The sequence below is a fragment of the Hydra vulgaris genome, chromosome 03, assembly GCF_038396675.1.
Source record: "Hydra vulgaris chromosome 03, alternate assembly HydraT2T_AEP".
In the NCBI taxonomy this organism is placed as follows: domain Eukaryota; kingdom Metazoa; phylum Cnidaria; class Hydrozoa; order Anthoathecata; family Hydridae; genus Hydra; species Hydra vulgaris.
This window is the reverse complement of record NC_088922.1, coordinates 29,244,421-29,259,387: the sequence shown is the minus strand read 5'-3', so window position 1 is coordinate 29,259,387 and position 14,967 is coordinate 29,244,421. Positions and strand designations below refer to the sequence as shown.

Genomic DNA, 14,967 nt, shown 5'->3' with positions numbered 1-14,967 from the left:
TACGAAGCCTGAGCTGTTGCAGTTTATCATTTCACGTATTAACTGAATGTTGACTAAATTATTTTTATACTAAGTATTATTTTGTAACTGTTAGGATTGGTAGACATGCCTTTTCAAAAATATGGGTTTTGAACAGGATGGATACAGTTCTGACTGCTGAACACTATTAACCGTTAAGTTAAATTAGCGCCTTCTTGAAATTCACAAATACAACCTATTCTATAGGTGATTGTATGCGGTACAAAATACCTTTTTTATAAGATTTTTGGCAGCAACAGACTGATTCTTCTATAATTTTTTGTAAGAATTTTCTCCGATATTTTTTCATTTGAGAACTTGATTGTCTTTCTTTGAAAGCGAAACTATGAAGTTATATATATATATATATATATATATATATATATATATATATATATATATATATATATATATATATATATATATATATATATATATATATATATATATATATATATATATATATATATATATACATATATATATATATATATCTATGCAGTATAGCTTGAGCAGGTAATCACTCGTAATCATTAAAAAAATTTTTTTTGCAAACTAAAACTAATGTGTCGGTTAATTTTTAATGCAGATAGATATGCGTACGAGTCAAATTTAAAAAGCCTAGTTTTTTTTCTTTGTAATTTATTTTGTGCAATAAATTTTAGGAAAGGATAGTATTGTTTTTATATGAGTTCTCATAATTTTGTTATTTATTGTGACGTACTAATTATCTTTCAAAGCTTTTAGCTCTTTCAGATTTATGGTATTCTTTAATTGCAATTTGCTTTGCATCTGATAAAGGAATTTACACAGTCTCGAAACAGCTTTGTATAATATTATGTATAAAAATATGTTTGCAAAACTAACATTTTGTTACATTTTTATTCAATTAAAATAAATATTTCTTTTGTTGCCATAAAACTCTTTTATTCTTTATTTCTCTTGCTTTTGACTCGTCCAATTGTGTCTTTTAGTCACGAGACGCTTCTTTAAGTCTATCACAATCCTAATTATTTTTTGGATTTTGTTAATAAATATTTTATAAACAAAAACCTACTTGCAACAAACAAGACAATATAATTTTCGGCAATTATTGGAAGGTTCATTATTTAACTAGCAGTAAGCAACTCGTAATAAGGATTATTAGTAAATAAATCAATAATAACAATTAATTTGATTTATTATCTGAACAATATAATAAAATACAAATTTTAGTTTACGACATAAAAAATATATTTCATACATTCAATTATTAAATCAGTTAAGTCAGTTAAAAGCAAAAGCTTATTAAAAAAAACAACCCCGAAATACCTAAGAACTTAGTAATAACATAAAGGGTTCCATTAATGATCCCTTTGTTAACAAACCCTAAATAAAAAGAGAAAGAAACAGACAGCGTTTTCAATGGCACAGCTACGTTAAAAAAAGTTAAATAACATACAAAATATTATGATTTATTAAAGAAGTTATTATGAGCATAATAAAAGTAATTTGACAATGACAAAATCAACATAGTGTTGTTATAACATGTCGTTATAATGATATAATATAATATAATATAATAAAATAGTAGCACAAAATAGCTATAAAACAATACCATAAAAACTGATTTTGTAATGATACCATTAAACAAAATTATTTTTACCTCAATTATGCAGAATTCTAGTTTCTTTTCAACTGTAGAATAATGATTAATACAGTAAATTTCAAATGATATAAATTTACTAAATTAAAATCATGTTTCAACAGTAGGCGAATTTATAAAGTAATGACAAAATCAACTAAAAAAAAGGAAGAACATAATTAGACAATGTTTGAATTTATAAAACTAAAAAAAAAAAAAAAAAAAAAAAGGGTTACTATGAAAAGTAAATAAAATATATAGCAACTAATATTATAACTATGATAACTCTTTAAAAAGTAAGTTCTGATAATTCTTAAATTTATTGATTGTGATATCATAAAATATTAAGAAAAAAATTTGAGAATAAAAAGAAAAGTATAGTAAAAAATAGATATCCAGTTAACAATATGTTGGGGAAATACCTTGATCTAGCCTAAGATTATCTACACATTAAAAAACTTGACCACATATTCCAAAACATGGCGGCCCATGATTCATAGCTTGAACTACATTAGCTGGAAAAATGAAACGAGAGAAAGACAGGCATTAATATTTCTTTCTCATATTCCACTGGTATAATATTATTTCTTTCTAATATTCCACTAGTATAATATTATTTCTTTCTAATATTCCACTAGTATAATATTATTTCTTTCTAATATTCCACTGGTATAATATTATTTCTCTATAATATTCCACTGGTATAATATTATTAATTCTTGGCATTTTTATTTCTTTCTAATATAGGAATTAGTATAATAATAGGCATTATCATATTTTCTAATATTCCAATATAAAAAATTTATATTAGAATTATGATCTTTTTAGCTCCCTGTAAATATATCTTGTAAAACTTGTGGAAACGATAAATGTGGAGGCAAAACTACCTTACCATTATGGCAACATAAAAAAAGTGTTTCATCAAAATATTTTGTATCTGGCAGGTCTGGTTCACTTCTCTTAAATAATTTTGATCTATGATTGTATTGCTTTTTGTCTAGCAACATTTCGAACAGTCTAGCAAAGTAGTATACTAATTATTATGTCTAGCAACATTTCTTCCTTGTCTAGAAAAAAAATTATTTATTTTGTAGATGAATAATTTCATCTCGCCTAGCTCTATCTATTTCATTTCGACAAGGAGATTATCAACATGCCTAATCACATTATTCTCATTTCCACGAATAACTTCTTCAAGCTTAATATCATCCATTTCAGTTTCACTAATTCTATTGAACATTTAACCAGTAGTATTACTTCTACTGCTTTATTACTACTACTACTGTAGAATAGGGTGGCTCTTAAAACAACATTTTTGAAAAAAACCTGTTCCTACCCCTTTACTTTGTTCTATATAATACTAAAACACTAGGTTTAAAATTTTTTTGAACAAAAAATTTTTTTAGGGGTAGCTCAAGACCCTTAAAAATTTGACTAGTCCCTAAAATTTTGAAAATAAAAGTTCTTCTAAAGTATGTCAACCTGGTACTCAAAAGAAGCGAAATTATATAAAAACTTTAAAAATAATAATCAATTTACAAAAAAATAACTTTTTTCTTAAATAAATGCATAAAAACTATTGTTTTTAAGCTGAAAATAAAAAAAGTCATTATTTTCAAGTTTTAAAAAAATAGTTTTTTTAAACATGCTTTTTTTGTAAAGTGATTACTGTTTTTGAAGTTTTTACATAATTTTGCTTCTTTTGAGTACCAGGTTGACTTTTTTTCATTTTTTTTAGTTGATTTTAAACCTAGTGTTTTAGTATTATATAGAACAAAGTAAAGGGGTAGGAACAGGTTTTTTTCAAAAATGTTGTTTTAAGAGCCACCCTACTGTAGTAACAAATAAACGTAAAAAAAAGAAATGTTAATAAAAAAACCCTGTTTTTTATAGTTGTTTTAATATAATTGTTTATTTTTGTAAGAAAAACAACATCTGCAAACATAATAAAGACATGAACAAACTATTTCTGTCTTATGCCTTCCACGCAGTTTAAAACTATTAAATTTTTACATGAAAATAATATGTAGTAAATAAAAAATTCACTTTTGTTTTAAGACACCTAAATAATGAAAAAACTATTTACAAAACGTTTATATTGTTTTTTCTTTCAGTTCGCATTTTTACGATCAATGATTGTAAACCAAACTTTTTTACAAGAATCTCTAGTTCTGGTTTCTTCAACATTAACACAAAATTAAATAATTAGCTCATTTGAATATATTACATTAGATAAATGTGTATAAATAAGCCTCCTATCTTCTTTAGTGAATTCTTTTCGACTTCTTTTAAAAGATGTCTCAGCACTATCTGGAGAAGGTAGAATATAATCATCATAGTCAAAATCTTCAGATATATCTACGTCCTTTGCAGCATAAAACAAACTTTCACCATTGTTACTACTTTCAGTGCCGTAAATTTCTTCTTTTCTTTTCCTAAGTGGATATACTTTTTTTTGAATTTCTTGTGAAATAGAGGAGCTTAATGGACAAGAAATTTCATTTACAAAATCAACATTGTCAATATTAGGTTCTGTTTCTGATAATTCATGATTTGGCATTTGTGTGAGTTTTTTTCGTTTGATTGCATATTGAACTTTATCAACAATTTTTTTGACCTTTTCATCACATCCTTTTTCTGAAGAATTAGCCAACTTTTTTTTTACATCAGCTACTTTCATAGACCCCTTGTTTATTTCATTTTCAAACAAGTTCAAAGGTCTATTTTTGTACCCTGTTCATCTGTTAATGATCTTTGAATTAAACACAGTTGGTTACTTGTACTTGACGAAGCATTATATCTGTCAAATATGGCATAATTACTCTCAGCCACTTTCAAACTGTGACATAAATGATGTGCAACATTTTGCTTCAAGCTGGGAAAATTTTGATGAACATTTGTTGACGTAAATTTTCTCACTAACGTTGGAGTCATTTTAGTATAATCTTCTTTTACCTTTTTACCTAAAGCATGATTCCAAAATAAATGAAACTGGGAAGTAATCATTAGTGAGTCCATTGGAGCACCATTATAACTCAAAAACACAACTGCTGTATCTGTGGGAAGAGAAATTCCATTAAGTTTATTTCGAAAAAACTCTATATATGTATATAGCTCATTGTAAAGTTCAAAAGTCAATACAATATTTGCAGGCCCCTTATATGATGTTTTATGCTTTTTAATGCTAATTGTATAACAATTTTCTTTATATAATGCTCTGCGGAACTCACCAATAGTCATATTGGCGGAAGCTCCTGGTCTTGTGGCATTATTAAGAATTGTATATGCTAACAAATATGATCTGACCAAACAATAATTGGATTTTGTAATTACGAAACTGGAAGATTTAGAAGCTTTAATTGTGTCTTTTGCACATTTGACATAATCAGATTTATCTAATGCATTTATTTCTTCAGAAGACGGAAAGTTGTGGAAATCATCCATGTATTTTTCATGTTGTCTCTCCTAGATGCCCTTCCACAAACTACTCTTCCACTGCTTCATAGTGATTTTTAACTTAGAGTATTCTTCATTTGAAATAATTTCAAGTTTTTCTTTAGAAATACAAAAGTCTAACAACAGTTGTAGAGAACCTAAATAGGTTTTTATTGTTCCTGGCTGCTTTTTATCTTCTTGCATTTTTAACATCCAAGAATTTAAGAAAGAAACACACCCAAGATGCTTGTAATTTACATCGTCATCTGTGGCATGACGAACAGCTCCTAAAACAACATTTTTATGTTTCAGGGCAGTCCTAAGTGGTTTGATACCACCCTCAACACTTTGAAGCCAAATTAGAAATTCATCTAATAACTTATCTTCTTCAGATGAAGTCATATAAAACTTATCTTCACCATCATCAAAGTCAATATTTGATTCATCAGAATCAGAGGCATCTTTTTCATTTTTGGTACCTGCAACATTAAACAAATTACTTTTGCTATGTCCAGCTTGAAAACTATTACTCAATTTAGGGAGCCTTTTATCTAAGTATTGCAAACTTAGCCAGTCTTGGTTTTCATCGTCTGAATCACTACACAGGAAATTGTTGTCATTATGAATAGCTCTATTAAAATTATTTTTTAATAAATCATCTTCTGCTAAAGATTCAGAAGAAACTCCATCATTTGAGCTCATATCAGAATTCTCATCAAGAAATGTTTCCAGAACAGGTCTTGAAAACAGCATTGCTTTTTAAATTTCCTCTTTTGATTTTAAGCCATGGTATTGCCTAAAATGGTTATTAATTCTTTTAACTTCTTTAGAGCAATGTAAAAAACCACATATAGTTTTTTTATAATTACGGATTTTCGAACGCTTTTTAGAAGGAAAAAGTACTTTTCTCTTGAGATTTAAATCGAAATTAATCCTTGCGCTCTTTGCTTTTGATTCATCCCAATCATGTTTTTTAGACATTAAATGCCTCTTTAAGTCTACCACACTTCTAACAATAAAAAATAAATCTTTATAATTTAATATCATTTTTGAAAAAGTTTTCCTTTTCAATATTACATGTTTTTAACTAAAACAACAACAACAATAGCAATAATAATAACAATAGTAGTAATAATAATAATAACTTAATAACAAAAAATTGCAGCTTTATTATTCCTTGTCCTTGCTTTAAGGACAAAAGTTAAATCCTTGACGTTTAAATAAGGAACAAGTTATCATAACATCAGAACTGGTAAAATGTCAAACTAAAAATTTAAACTATAACATACTTTTCACAAGCAGGACATCTTACTTTGCGGCGACTGTTATTAGAAACAGGTTCATTAAGGGTTTTCAGTTTTGACAGCAACTTAAAAATGATAATATTGAAGGATAAAAAATCATTTAATAAATTAAAAAAAAATCTTAACAACAATTTAAAAAAAAAAGTCAAATGTTTCTATACCTTTGATGCTTGATTAAAGTCATTATTATCAACAGCTTTCATCATTTCTGTCTTCATACTTAAAAATGCATAAAAAAACAACTGTAAATTAATAAAATACCAAAGACTTGTTCAGGGTTTATACAGGTTCTCAATAAAAGATTTCCCTGACTTAACTCAAAAATATAAGTAATTTCCCTGACTTTTTTCTTTGAAACTCACTTGTTTTCCCTGACTCGTTCAAAAAAACCCTTTTACCCTGACTTATTAACTATATATAGTAATAATTATAAATTGTTTCCAGAAAAAAATTGAGTTGCATTGACACTCGCATATAGAAAATAAAATACTTACATAGACATGCATTGACACTCACTTATGTAATAAATGATCATATGTTCTTCAATTAAAGGCTTTTATTTACACGATTCTACTTTTTCAAACTATTTAAAAAATACTCTTTTTTAAGACTAAGTATTATCAAAGTTTCACAAGCAAAAGTTGTTGTTAAGTATCTTTTTTCTATATTATAAAGATTAAGTAAAAAAACTACTTTGTGTAACAATAAAAACTGTAAACTGATTAATAACACTGATAAACAAATACAATTTTATTGTGCATATCTTGTTAACTAGGTGGTTTTTTAAAACAAATTAAACATGGTGATTTCAAATATGCAAACCATTTTTCCCCATCACGTCAAGTTGTAAAGATATTTGGGTTCAAATCTTTAGTATTTAAGGTAAAGTCCCTAATATTGTTGAAAAAAAAGTTATTCAAAAGCATGTCAACCTGGGTCTCAAAAGAAGCGTATTTTCATAGAGATTTTAGAAAAGATAAATATTTTTACTCAAAATTTATTGACAAAAGAAATTATGTGAAAAAATGCTTAAGACTTTAAAAAAAATTTTAACATAATGTTTCTCAGCAATAATACAAAAAGTACTTATTTTTATTACAAACAAATACCATTTTTAAATTCTCTATGAAAATACGCTTCTTTTGAGACCCAGGTTGACATACTTTTGAATAACTTTTTTTTCGACAATATTAGGGACTTTACCTTAAATACTAAAGATTTGAACCCAAATATCTTTACAACTTGACGTGATGGTGAAAAATGGTTTGCATATTTGAAATCAGCATATTTAATTTGTTTTAAAAAACCACCTAGTTAACAAGATTTGCACAATAAAATTTTATTTGTTTATCAGTGTAATTGTTTAACTTCAATGAAAAAAACAACCCAAATTGTACCCAAACCCTTTTGGGAGACATTACAAAGTGACCTCAAAAGGAAAACTCAATTTAAAAACATCCACCAAAAATGTTGTGCTAAAGACTTTCTGAATAATAATGATTTTGAAAAATTTCGAGAACCATTTATTTGATTTTGATAAGTTTTCGGTTATTTGAAATCAAATTTTTCCCTTTTCAAATAATATATCTTAAAGCAGCTTAAAAAAGGTTTATCGTATACGAGGAAAAGGTATTAGCAATTAGAATTGAGGAAACTCATTTTAGACAAGTCACCTAAAAATCGTAAGGTTCAAATAAAATAGCGAGCAAAAGAGAGAGTGTAAAGTTCAGAAAAAAACTGCAGTCGTGTAATAAATTTGTAGAATGTATGTTGCGGATCGGAAAGAAAGTTGAAAAATTAAATAAATGGTCCGTCAATTTTAAAACTTGTATAAAAAATGATTAGAAAATAATTATTGCAAATCCAATGTACTCACTTAGGGATTTAAAAAAATATTTTTAAAAAAAAACATGGCTACAAAATAAACCGGGAAGAAGAAATTTCCTGAAAAATCCCAACAGCATAACAGAGACAGCAAAAAAACGCTATTCTAGAAACTGCCCGAAAATGGGATTTTTGAAATATTTCCCTTGGAGTTTTTGAAATATTTTGAGAACCATTTATTTGATTTTGAAAAGTCTTTCATTGCTTTAAATCAATTTTTTCCCCTTTTAAATAATGGCAATTCTAAAAATGTTGATTGTAAACATAAGAAATTAAAAAAATTTCCCTGGAAGATCCTAATAGCAATTTAGCGATGGCCAATTACGCGGACAAAAACTTCTAGAAGAAAAGATTCAAGGAAATTGAATATACATTTTAAAAGATAATAAAGCTTGTTGCAAACTCGTTATGCAACGGTAGTAGGCCAGCAATTTTATACTATTCTAAACAGAACAATGCTTATCATTTTGCTACAAATAAATAATGCCAAAAAAATTAACATAGAAAGTTATGGTTTTATAAGTTCATGTGGTTTCAATATTTTTCAACATATCTGAACAAAATAGCTTCTTATGAAATAAATCCCGATGTTAAAAAATTAAATAAAATTGAAATGTATGAACATTTGATGTTGTACAAGATGTTGTTAAAAACGTTTGTATTTTTTTATTTTTGCTCAAGGAGGAAAAAGACTTAACTTGCCATACTTTCCAATATTCGTATTTGTAGCTTATATCAAACTTTTTTTTCAAACGACAACGTTTTTGTATAAAATAAATATTATAAAAGGAAGCGTTATTGTTAAAATTTAAAAATAACTTTTTTTATAAAATTTTTGTAAAAACTGTCATTAAGTACATTGAGTAGTTCACGCTTCCTTCTTTAATCATATCACTAACTCATACGCTTGAATGTTGTTTGGTGTTTATAAAAAGGGCTATGTTACCTGTATTTACATAAAATCATACTAACGCCAAAATCAGATTTGTGATGGAAATAACTTTTAATACCCTAATTGATTCAACAATTATTTAAAAAATGGCAACTTACTAATGACCCGCAATAACAAAAATTTTTATAAGATAGAAGGTTTTATGTATTTAATATAACAACTTCTTCAACATTTAAATAACTAAAATTTAAATACTTCAACAATTAAATTTTTTGTGGTAAAACAATAACAACTCTTGACTGCATAAGAATTTTTTTTGAAAACGTTAGCAGACATTTTATTAGTAGCCGTATTGCAAAAACTCATTTGAAAAATTTATTTCCAACAAAAGTGCAGCTGAAAGAACAAAATCCTAATACAATTATTATTGATTAATAATTAAGCAACTTGAAGCTGATTTATCAGATTCTGGAAATTAAATATTTATTTGACTAATTTAATTCGAGAATAACTTAAACAGAAAAATTAAATGTTAAATTGAACATATAACTTTTCATTAAGTAAAATAAAAACTCATTTTTTACAAAATCCTTTTCGTAACAGTTTTTCAGACTTTTTTCTAATTTTAATGTTTAAAAAAGAGTGTTTGATTCCTAACATACTTCGTAAGAAAGTACCGCTTTACAAGTAAGGTGACTGACCAACAAATTGTTTTAAACGATTAACCTAAATCAAATGTTAAATTAATTTCAATGTAATACCAGATTATTGAAAGAAAAATTAGAGAACTTTCTTTTAAAATTTTAATATTCTTAAACTGAGGATACACGTTTATGATTCGAAAATCATGCACATTTTACTTTAGTGCCTGCGAACACTAAAGTATATATGATTTTTGGATCAATACTAAATCTATTAATACAAGTATACTAAACCAAGTTTCATTTGTACATTGATCAATGATGCTTGATTTAATGATTTGCTGCCACTATGGTGAAAAGTGATTTTAGAACATTGAAATCAAGAAAGAAATTAGTCGTCCACAAATTACGTCACGCAATTTTTGACCATCACCACATTGTGACTCTTGTAACAAGTTCTGTGAGTTGTTACAAAACCCCTAACTCCTTCCCCCTTCTCCTATGGTGTAATTTATGGATGACCGCTTATTTAACTTATCTTTAATTTTAAACTTTTTAGTAGTAGTTTTTGGAAATAATACTAGGATAAAATTAAATGTAAAACAATATCATTAATTGGTATTCAGAAGATCTAAATGAGAAGTGTTTTTTTTGTTGCATTTATATATTATGCAAACGATGCATAATATATAAAACAAATCACAAATCATAAATAAATTGAATAAAACTTATTTTTCGCAAAAAACCAGTTTTTTAATACAGATCACACACAACTATTTATGTATTATAAATGATGACCACTCATCATTTATTTTATTTGTATCAAAGTCTGTAGTAATGTAAAAAAATCATTATTTATAAAAAAGAACCAAAACCAATATTTTAATACGTTAGACAATATTTGTTGCCTAATATACTAACAAGAAAAAAAAAAAAATTACTTACATCTTTCATCCATCAACATAAACAAAGATGTTGTGTCACCATGACTTTCCAATCAACATGTTTGCATTGGTTTGGTTGGCAGGCAGGAGTTGGTGGGCATGGTCAATTTTATTGTGAATAATATAATATAAATATAAATCAACAGCAGTATTCTACTATTTATAATGTTAATACTCTTAAACAGGAATTGGTTTTGAAACGCTTTTAAACAAATCTCTTAAATAAACTGATTTTTAACATTATAAAGTAAATGTTATTTGCAATGTTTGAAAATTTTATTTAATTTATTATTTACGCTTGATAAAATAAAACCACTATGTTTTTAAAAATTTTACATGGAACATTACGCCTCCAACTTCCTGAGCAATGATTAGAAGTCTGCGGGGTTAATTGTTGCCTTATACTTTTCTCTATCATTGTTGAGATCCAGCAAAGCTTAACATGCAGTAGTAAACAAAATTAAAGCGCACAAAGCTATTAAAATTATCTGAAAGAATTTCTATGATCTTTAACTTAAAATTTTTATTAATAGTTATTTTACCGAAACTTTTGGAGAATGTAAAAATAGCTGGAAAAATAACTTATATAGAATTTTAACAAAATTTTTATTTGGTAATCAGAAGATCAAATAAATAAACTATTTTTTAAAATTTTTTATAAGTTAAACTACCAATACTTTCCAAAAAGATTGATTTCCTAAAATAAGTCTAAATAAGTTGCTAGTGTGATTATATGTATCACATGTAACCACAGTATAGCACAAAAAATCTTTAAATCTATTATGCAGTCAATTTCACACTGTATAAAATAAATCACAAGCCATAGATAAATTAACAATAATTAATTTGCTTATAAACTGCCTTTTAAAACAGATCAAAAACCACTGTTTATGTGTTGTGAATAATTACCTCTTGGCATTGATTTTCTTTACATTAAAGCCTGCTGTAGTAGTGCAACAAAGTTACTATTTGTAGAAAGCAACCAAATTACTTTGCAAAACATTTAGCGCTTATTTGAAGTAACAACAACCAAAAAAAAAATGTACTTACCTCTTTTAACCATCAACATAACGAAGATATCAGGCGAGCATAATTCTTCAATTGTTTGCCTCAGTTTTGGTTGGCAGATTGACATAGATGTTTTCTCACAACAGGTAGCAGAATATATGTTGAATATTATCGAGCTTGAGTTCACTTGTTCTTAAAGAAGTTCTATGGTGTAAATACTGGCAAAAACAAAAATAATAAATTTTATCAATCAACTTGACCAGATAATGTCATTACAGAAAGTAATCATTAAAAAAAATGTTGCATATGTCTTCTAATTTAATATTTAAACATTTCTATTAACTTATAGATAAAAAAACAACTTTGTTCCATTTATGATTTAACTTGTTCCAATAATAATGAACAATAGAAATAAATTCCAAAATTTTATAAAAAATGTTTTGACTAAACAGAAGAAAATATGAAGTATCAAGGCCGGTGGTACTAAAGCAACTTTGAAGCGCCTAGTCAACTTAAAGATTATCTGCTAATCACATCACTTATAAGTCAAACATAAACTTAAATAAAATTTAGTTTTGATACTTTTTTCCTATTAATTCTTTGTATAAAATTGAAAATTAAAAGTTGAACAGAAAAAAAAAAAAAAAAAAAAAAAAAATATATATATATATATATACATTATAACTAAAATTGCTTATAAATGATCTATATCTTTATCTCTAATAGACTGTAACTTCTTTAATACTCTTGGTCCGAGGAGATTTTCTTTCAGTACGAATTTTAGTAATAAGTGAGTTGATTCCAAATTTTTTAAAAACTAATTCAAATTCAGGTATACCACGAAAATAATTTTCTAAAACCACTCATTCTATTTTGCATTGGTTGTATATATAATCTCCTAGATACATATATATGGCATCAACTTCTGAAGATGTATAATCTTTTCTTTGCCGCTTTTCATATGTCTCTATAAAATTGTTTTCAGAATACATATTATTTTCATTGATTTGTGTTTCTTGATTATCCCTTTGTTCAAACTTAACTTTCTTATATCTAACAGAATCAAGAACCTATTTTGATTTTGTTGGCTGGTTAACAATTTCAGAGAACCTTTCATCACAATACAATTTCTCATCCACTAAACTTTCAGTTGTTTTTATATTTTTATCTATTATTTCTTTTTCGAATAACTCATCAACTATATTGTCAATTGAATTTTTATCCGTTATTCTCTGTGTAGCGCAAATAACTTTGGTAAAAGAAGAAGCTTTATTTTGCTTTTCTTGACAAAGATAGGATTCATTTGCTTGCTTTAGAGAATGGTATAAAACATCAGCTGTATCTTGTTTAGCTGAGGGATTCAGGTTATGAATCATAGTTGTTGTGTACTTTCGCACAACAGTAGGAATCATTCTACCCTCAATTGGTAAGCCAAGACCTCTATTCCAAAAGCTAGAAAATTGTGTTGTGATCATAGAGGAATCCATTTTCGAACCATTAAAACTTAAAAATACAGGGTCACAATCCTTTACATTAACATCAGATAATCTTTGACGGACAAAGTTGATAAACATTTGAACTCGCTTATATACTTCATGTTGGAAAGTTATGTTGGCAGGTCCTTTGTAATCGTTTTTATGATGCAAAACACGCACCACAATACCATCATTTTGGCTAACAGAAGATTCAAATTCTCCTAACGTCATGTTACTTATAGCAGCAGGACGGGAAGCATTATCAAATAAAACCTGAGCTATTAAAAAATCTCTAATCAAACAATAGGATTTTCGATTTAATTTAAGGGACCTGTCAGCTACAAATGCTTTGAGGGTACTTATTGCTTCTTTTGCAAGATCGCATTTGTCAAAATTGCAAACTTGCTCACCAGTTGGAAATCTTTTCATGTCTTCTATTTGTTTTTCATATTTTCTTCGCTCAATTGCTTTCCACAAGGTTTTACACCAAACTTTTATGACAGTTTTCATTTTATCAATTTTATTGTAATCATTTTCATCAAATCTAGCAAAATAAAAATAAGCATATTTTTTTTTAAATAAAGTTTTTAAACACTTTTCTAGATTAATTATTTTTATTAACTGCTTCATTGGTTTTTTAAGAAGGCATTTCTGAAAAACTAAAAAAATAACTAAGTAAACCAAAAAAAAAAAAATTAATTACAATACTAACCGAGGATCACCAGATATAACTACAAAGTTATAAAAATGAACAAAACTTCCTAAATAGGATTTTATAGTTCCTGCTTCTCTACCAGCATCTTGCATTTTTGTCATCCAAACATTAATGAACTCGCGGTTGAACAGATTTTTATAATCAATTGGACTATCACCAGATTGCACCACGCTCATAATAGTTGATTTATGTTTTGAGCATGTACTTCTAGGTTTTTTTTCTCCATCATTACTGTACAACTAATCAGAGAATTTACTTATAAAAATATCTTCTTCTAATGAAGATAAAATAAAAGGCTGTTCAATATCTTCAAAGTCTTTATCACTTTGATCATCACTTTCACTTTCCTTTAAAAAAATACAAAACGAATACAAATAAAATACAGTAGTTTTCATAGAAGTTTATTTCAAACTAGCAGTAAATTAGTTGTTAAAATTCATACCCTGGAACTTAATAAATCATTTTTTACAATTGAATCTCTTTCAGGTCTATTAACTATTTTCTGAAAAAGTTGGAAAACAAAAATTAAAAACGGCAGTGTTTCAAAATTCTTAACTTATAAATACTTTTTATAAGTTTTATAATCTGCAGAGTATGAAAAAATTATTTGAAAAATACTGTAAAACTTGCTGAAGTACTATCTTTTACAGGCAAAATACCTCTTCTTTTCATATACTCTTGAGCCAACCAATCTTCATCCTCTGAACTGTTAAGAAAATGTGAAAAACCATTCTTGTTTTGCCTTTGCTTCAGAATCTGAATAAGATTCACTATCACTTGTTTCTGATAAAGAAAAATCTGAATCAGGAGAAGGTGAAATATTTCTCAATCTTTTAGAAACAAGTTTTTCATCCTCATCAGGAAAATCTTCTAATAGAGGACAGGCCTTCAATAAGTATCTTTTAACTCTTTCTTTATCTAGTTTGATACTGTTTCAAAGTATTTTCAAGACGCTTTGGAGCCAAAGCACAGGAAAACATAGGGCACTGGCGTTGAACATACTTTCTCTTTTTATAACTTTCACTTA

General features: G+C 26.9%; 3 protein-coding genes across 3 annotated transcripts in view; 1 reads left to right on the top strand and 2 right to left on the bottom strand.

The window, feature by feature from the left end:
• The window catches only part of LOC100206938 (sperm-associated antigen 17), a 200,071-nt gene that overhangs the window by 23,076 nt on the left and 162,028 nt on the right, over positions 1 to 14,967 (top strand). The gene's annotated exons all lie outside the window — the stretch shown is intronic.
• On the bottom strand, positions 4,674 to 6,503 carry LOC136077702 (uncharacterized). Its single transcript, XM_065791918.1, has 2 exons — positions 6,367 to 6,503; positions 4,674 to 6,086 (listed from the first exon to the last, which is right to left on the bottom strand). The coding sequence occupies exon 2, from the start codon at positions 5,828 to 5,830 to the stop codon at positions 5,108 to 5,110; it is 723 nt and encodes a 240-aa protein (XP_065647990.1). The 5' UTR covers positions 5,831 to 6,086; positions 6,367 to 6,503; the 3' UTR covers positions 4,674 to 5,107.
• On the bottom strand, positions 12,821 to 14,433 carry LOC136077832 (uncharacterized). Its single transcript, XM_065791985.1, has 3 exons — positions 14,383 to 14,433; positions 13,938 to 14,287; positions 12,821 to 13,769 (listed from the first exon to the last, which is right to left on the bottom strand). Exons 2-3 carry the CDS (start codon positions 14,114 to 14,116, stop codon positions 12,821 to 12,823), a joined length of 1,128 nt encoding a protein of 375 aa, XP_065648057.1. The 5' UTR covers positions 14,117 to 14,287; positions 14,383 to 14,433.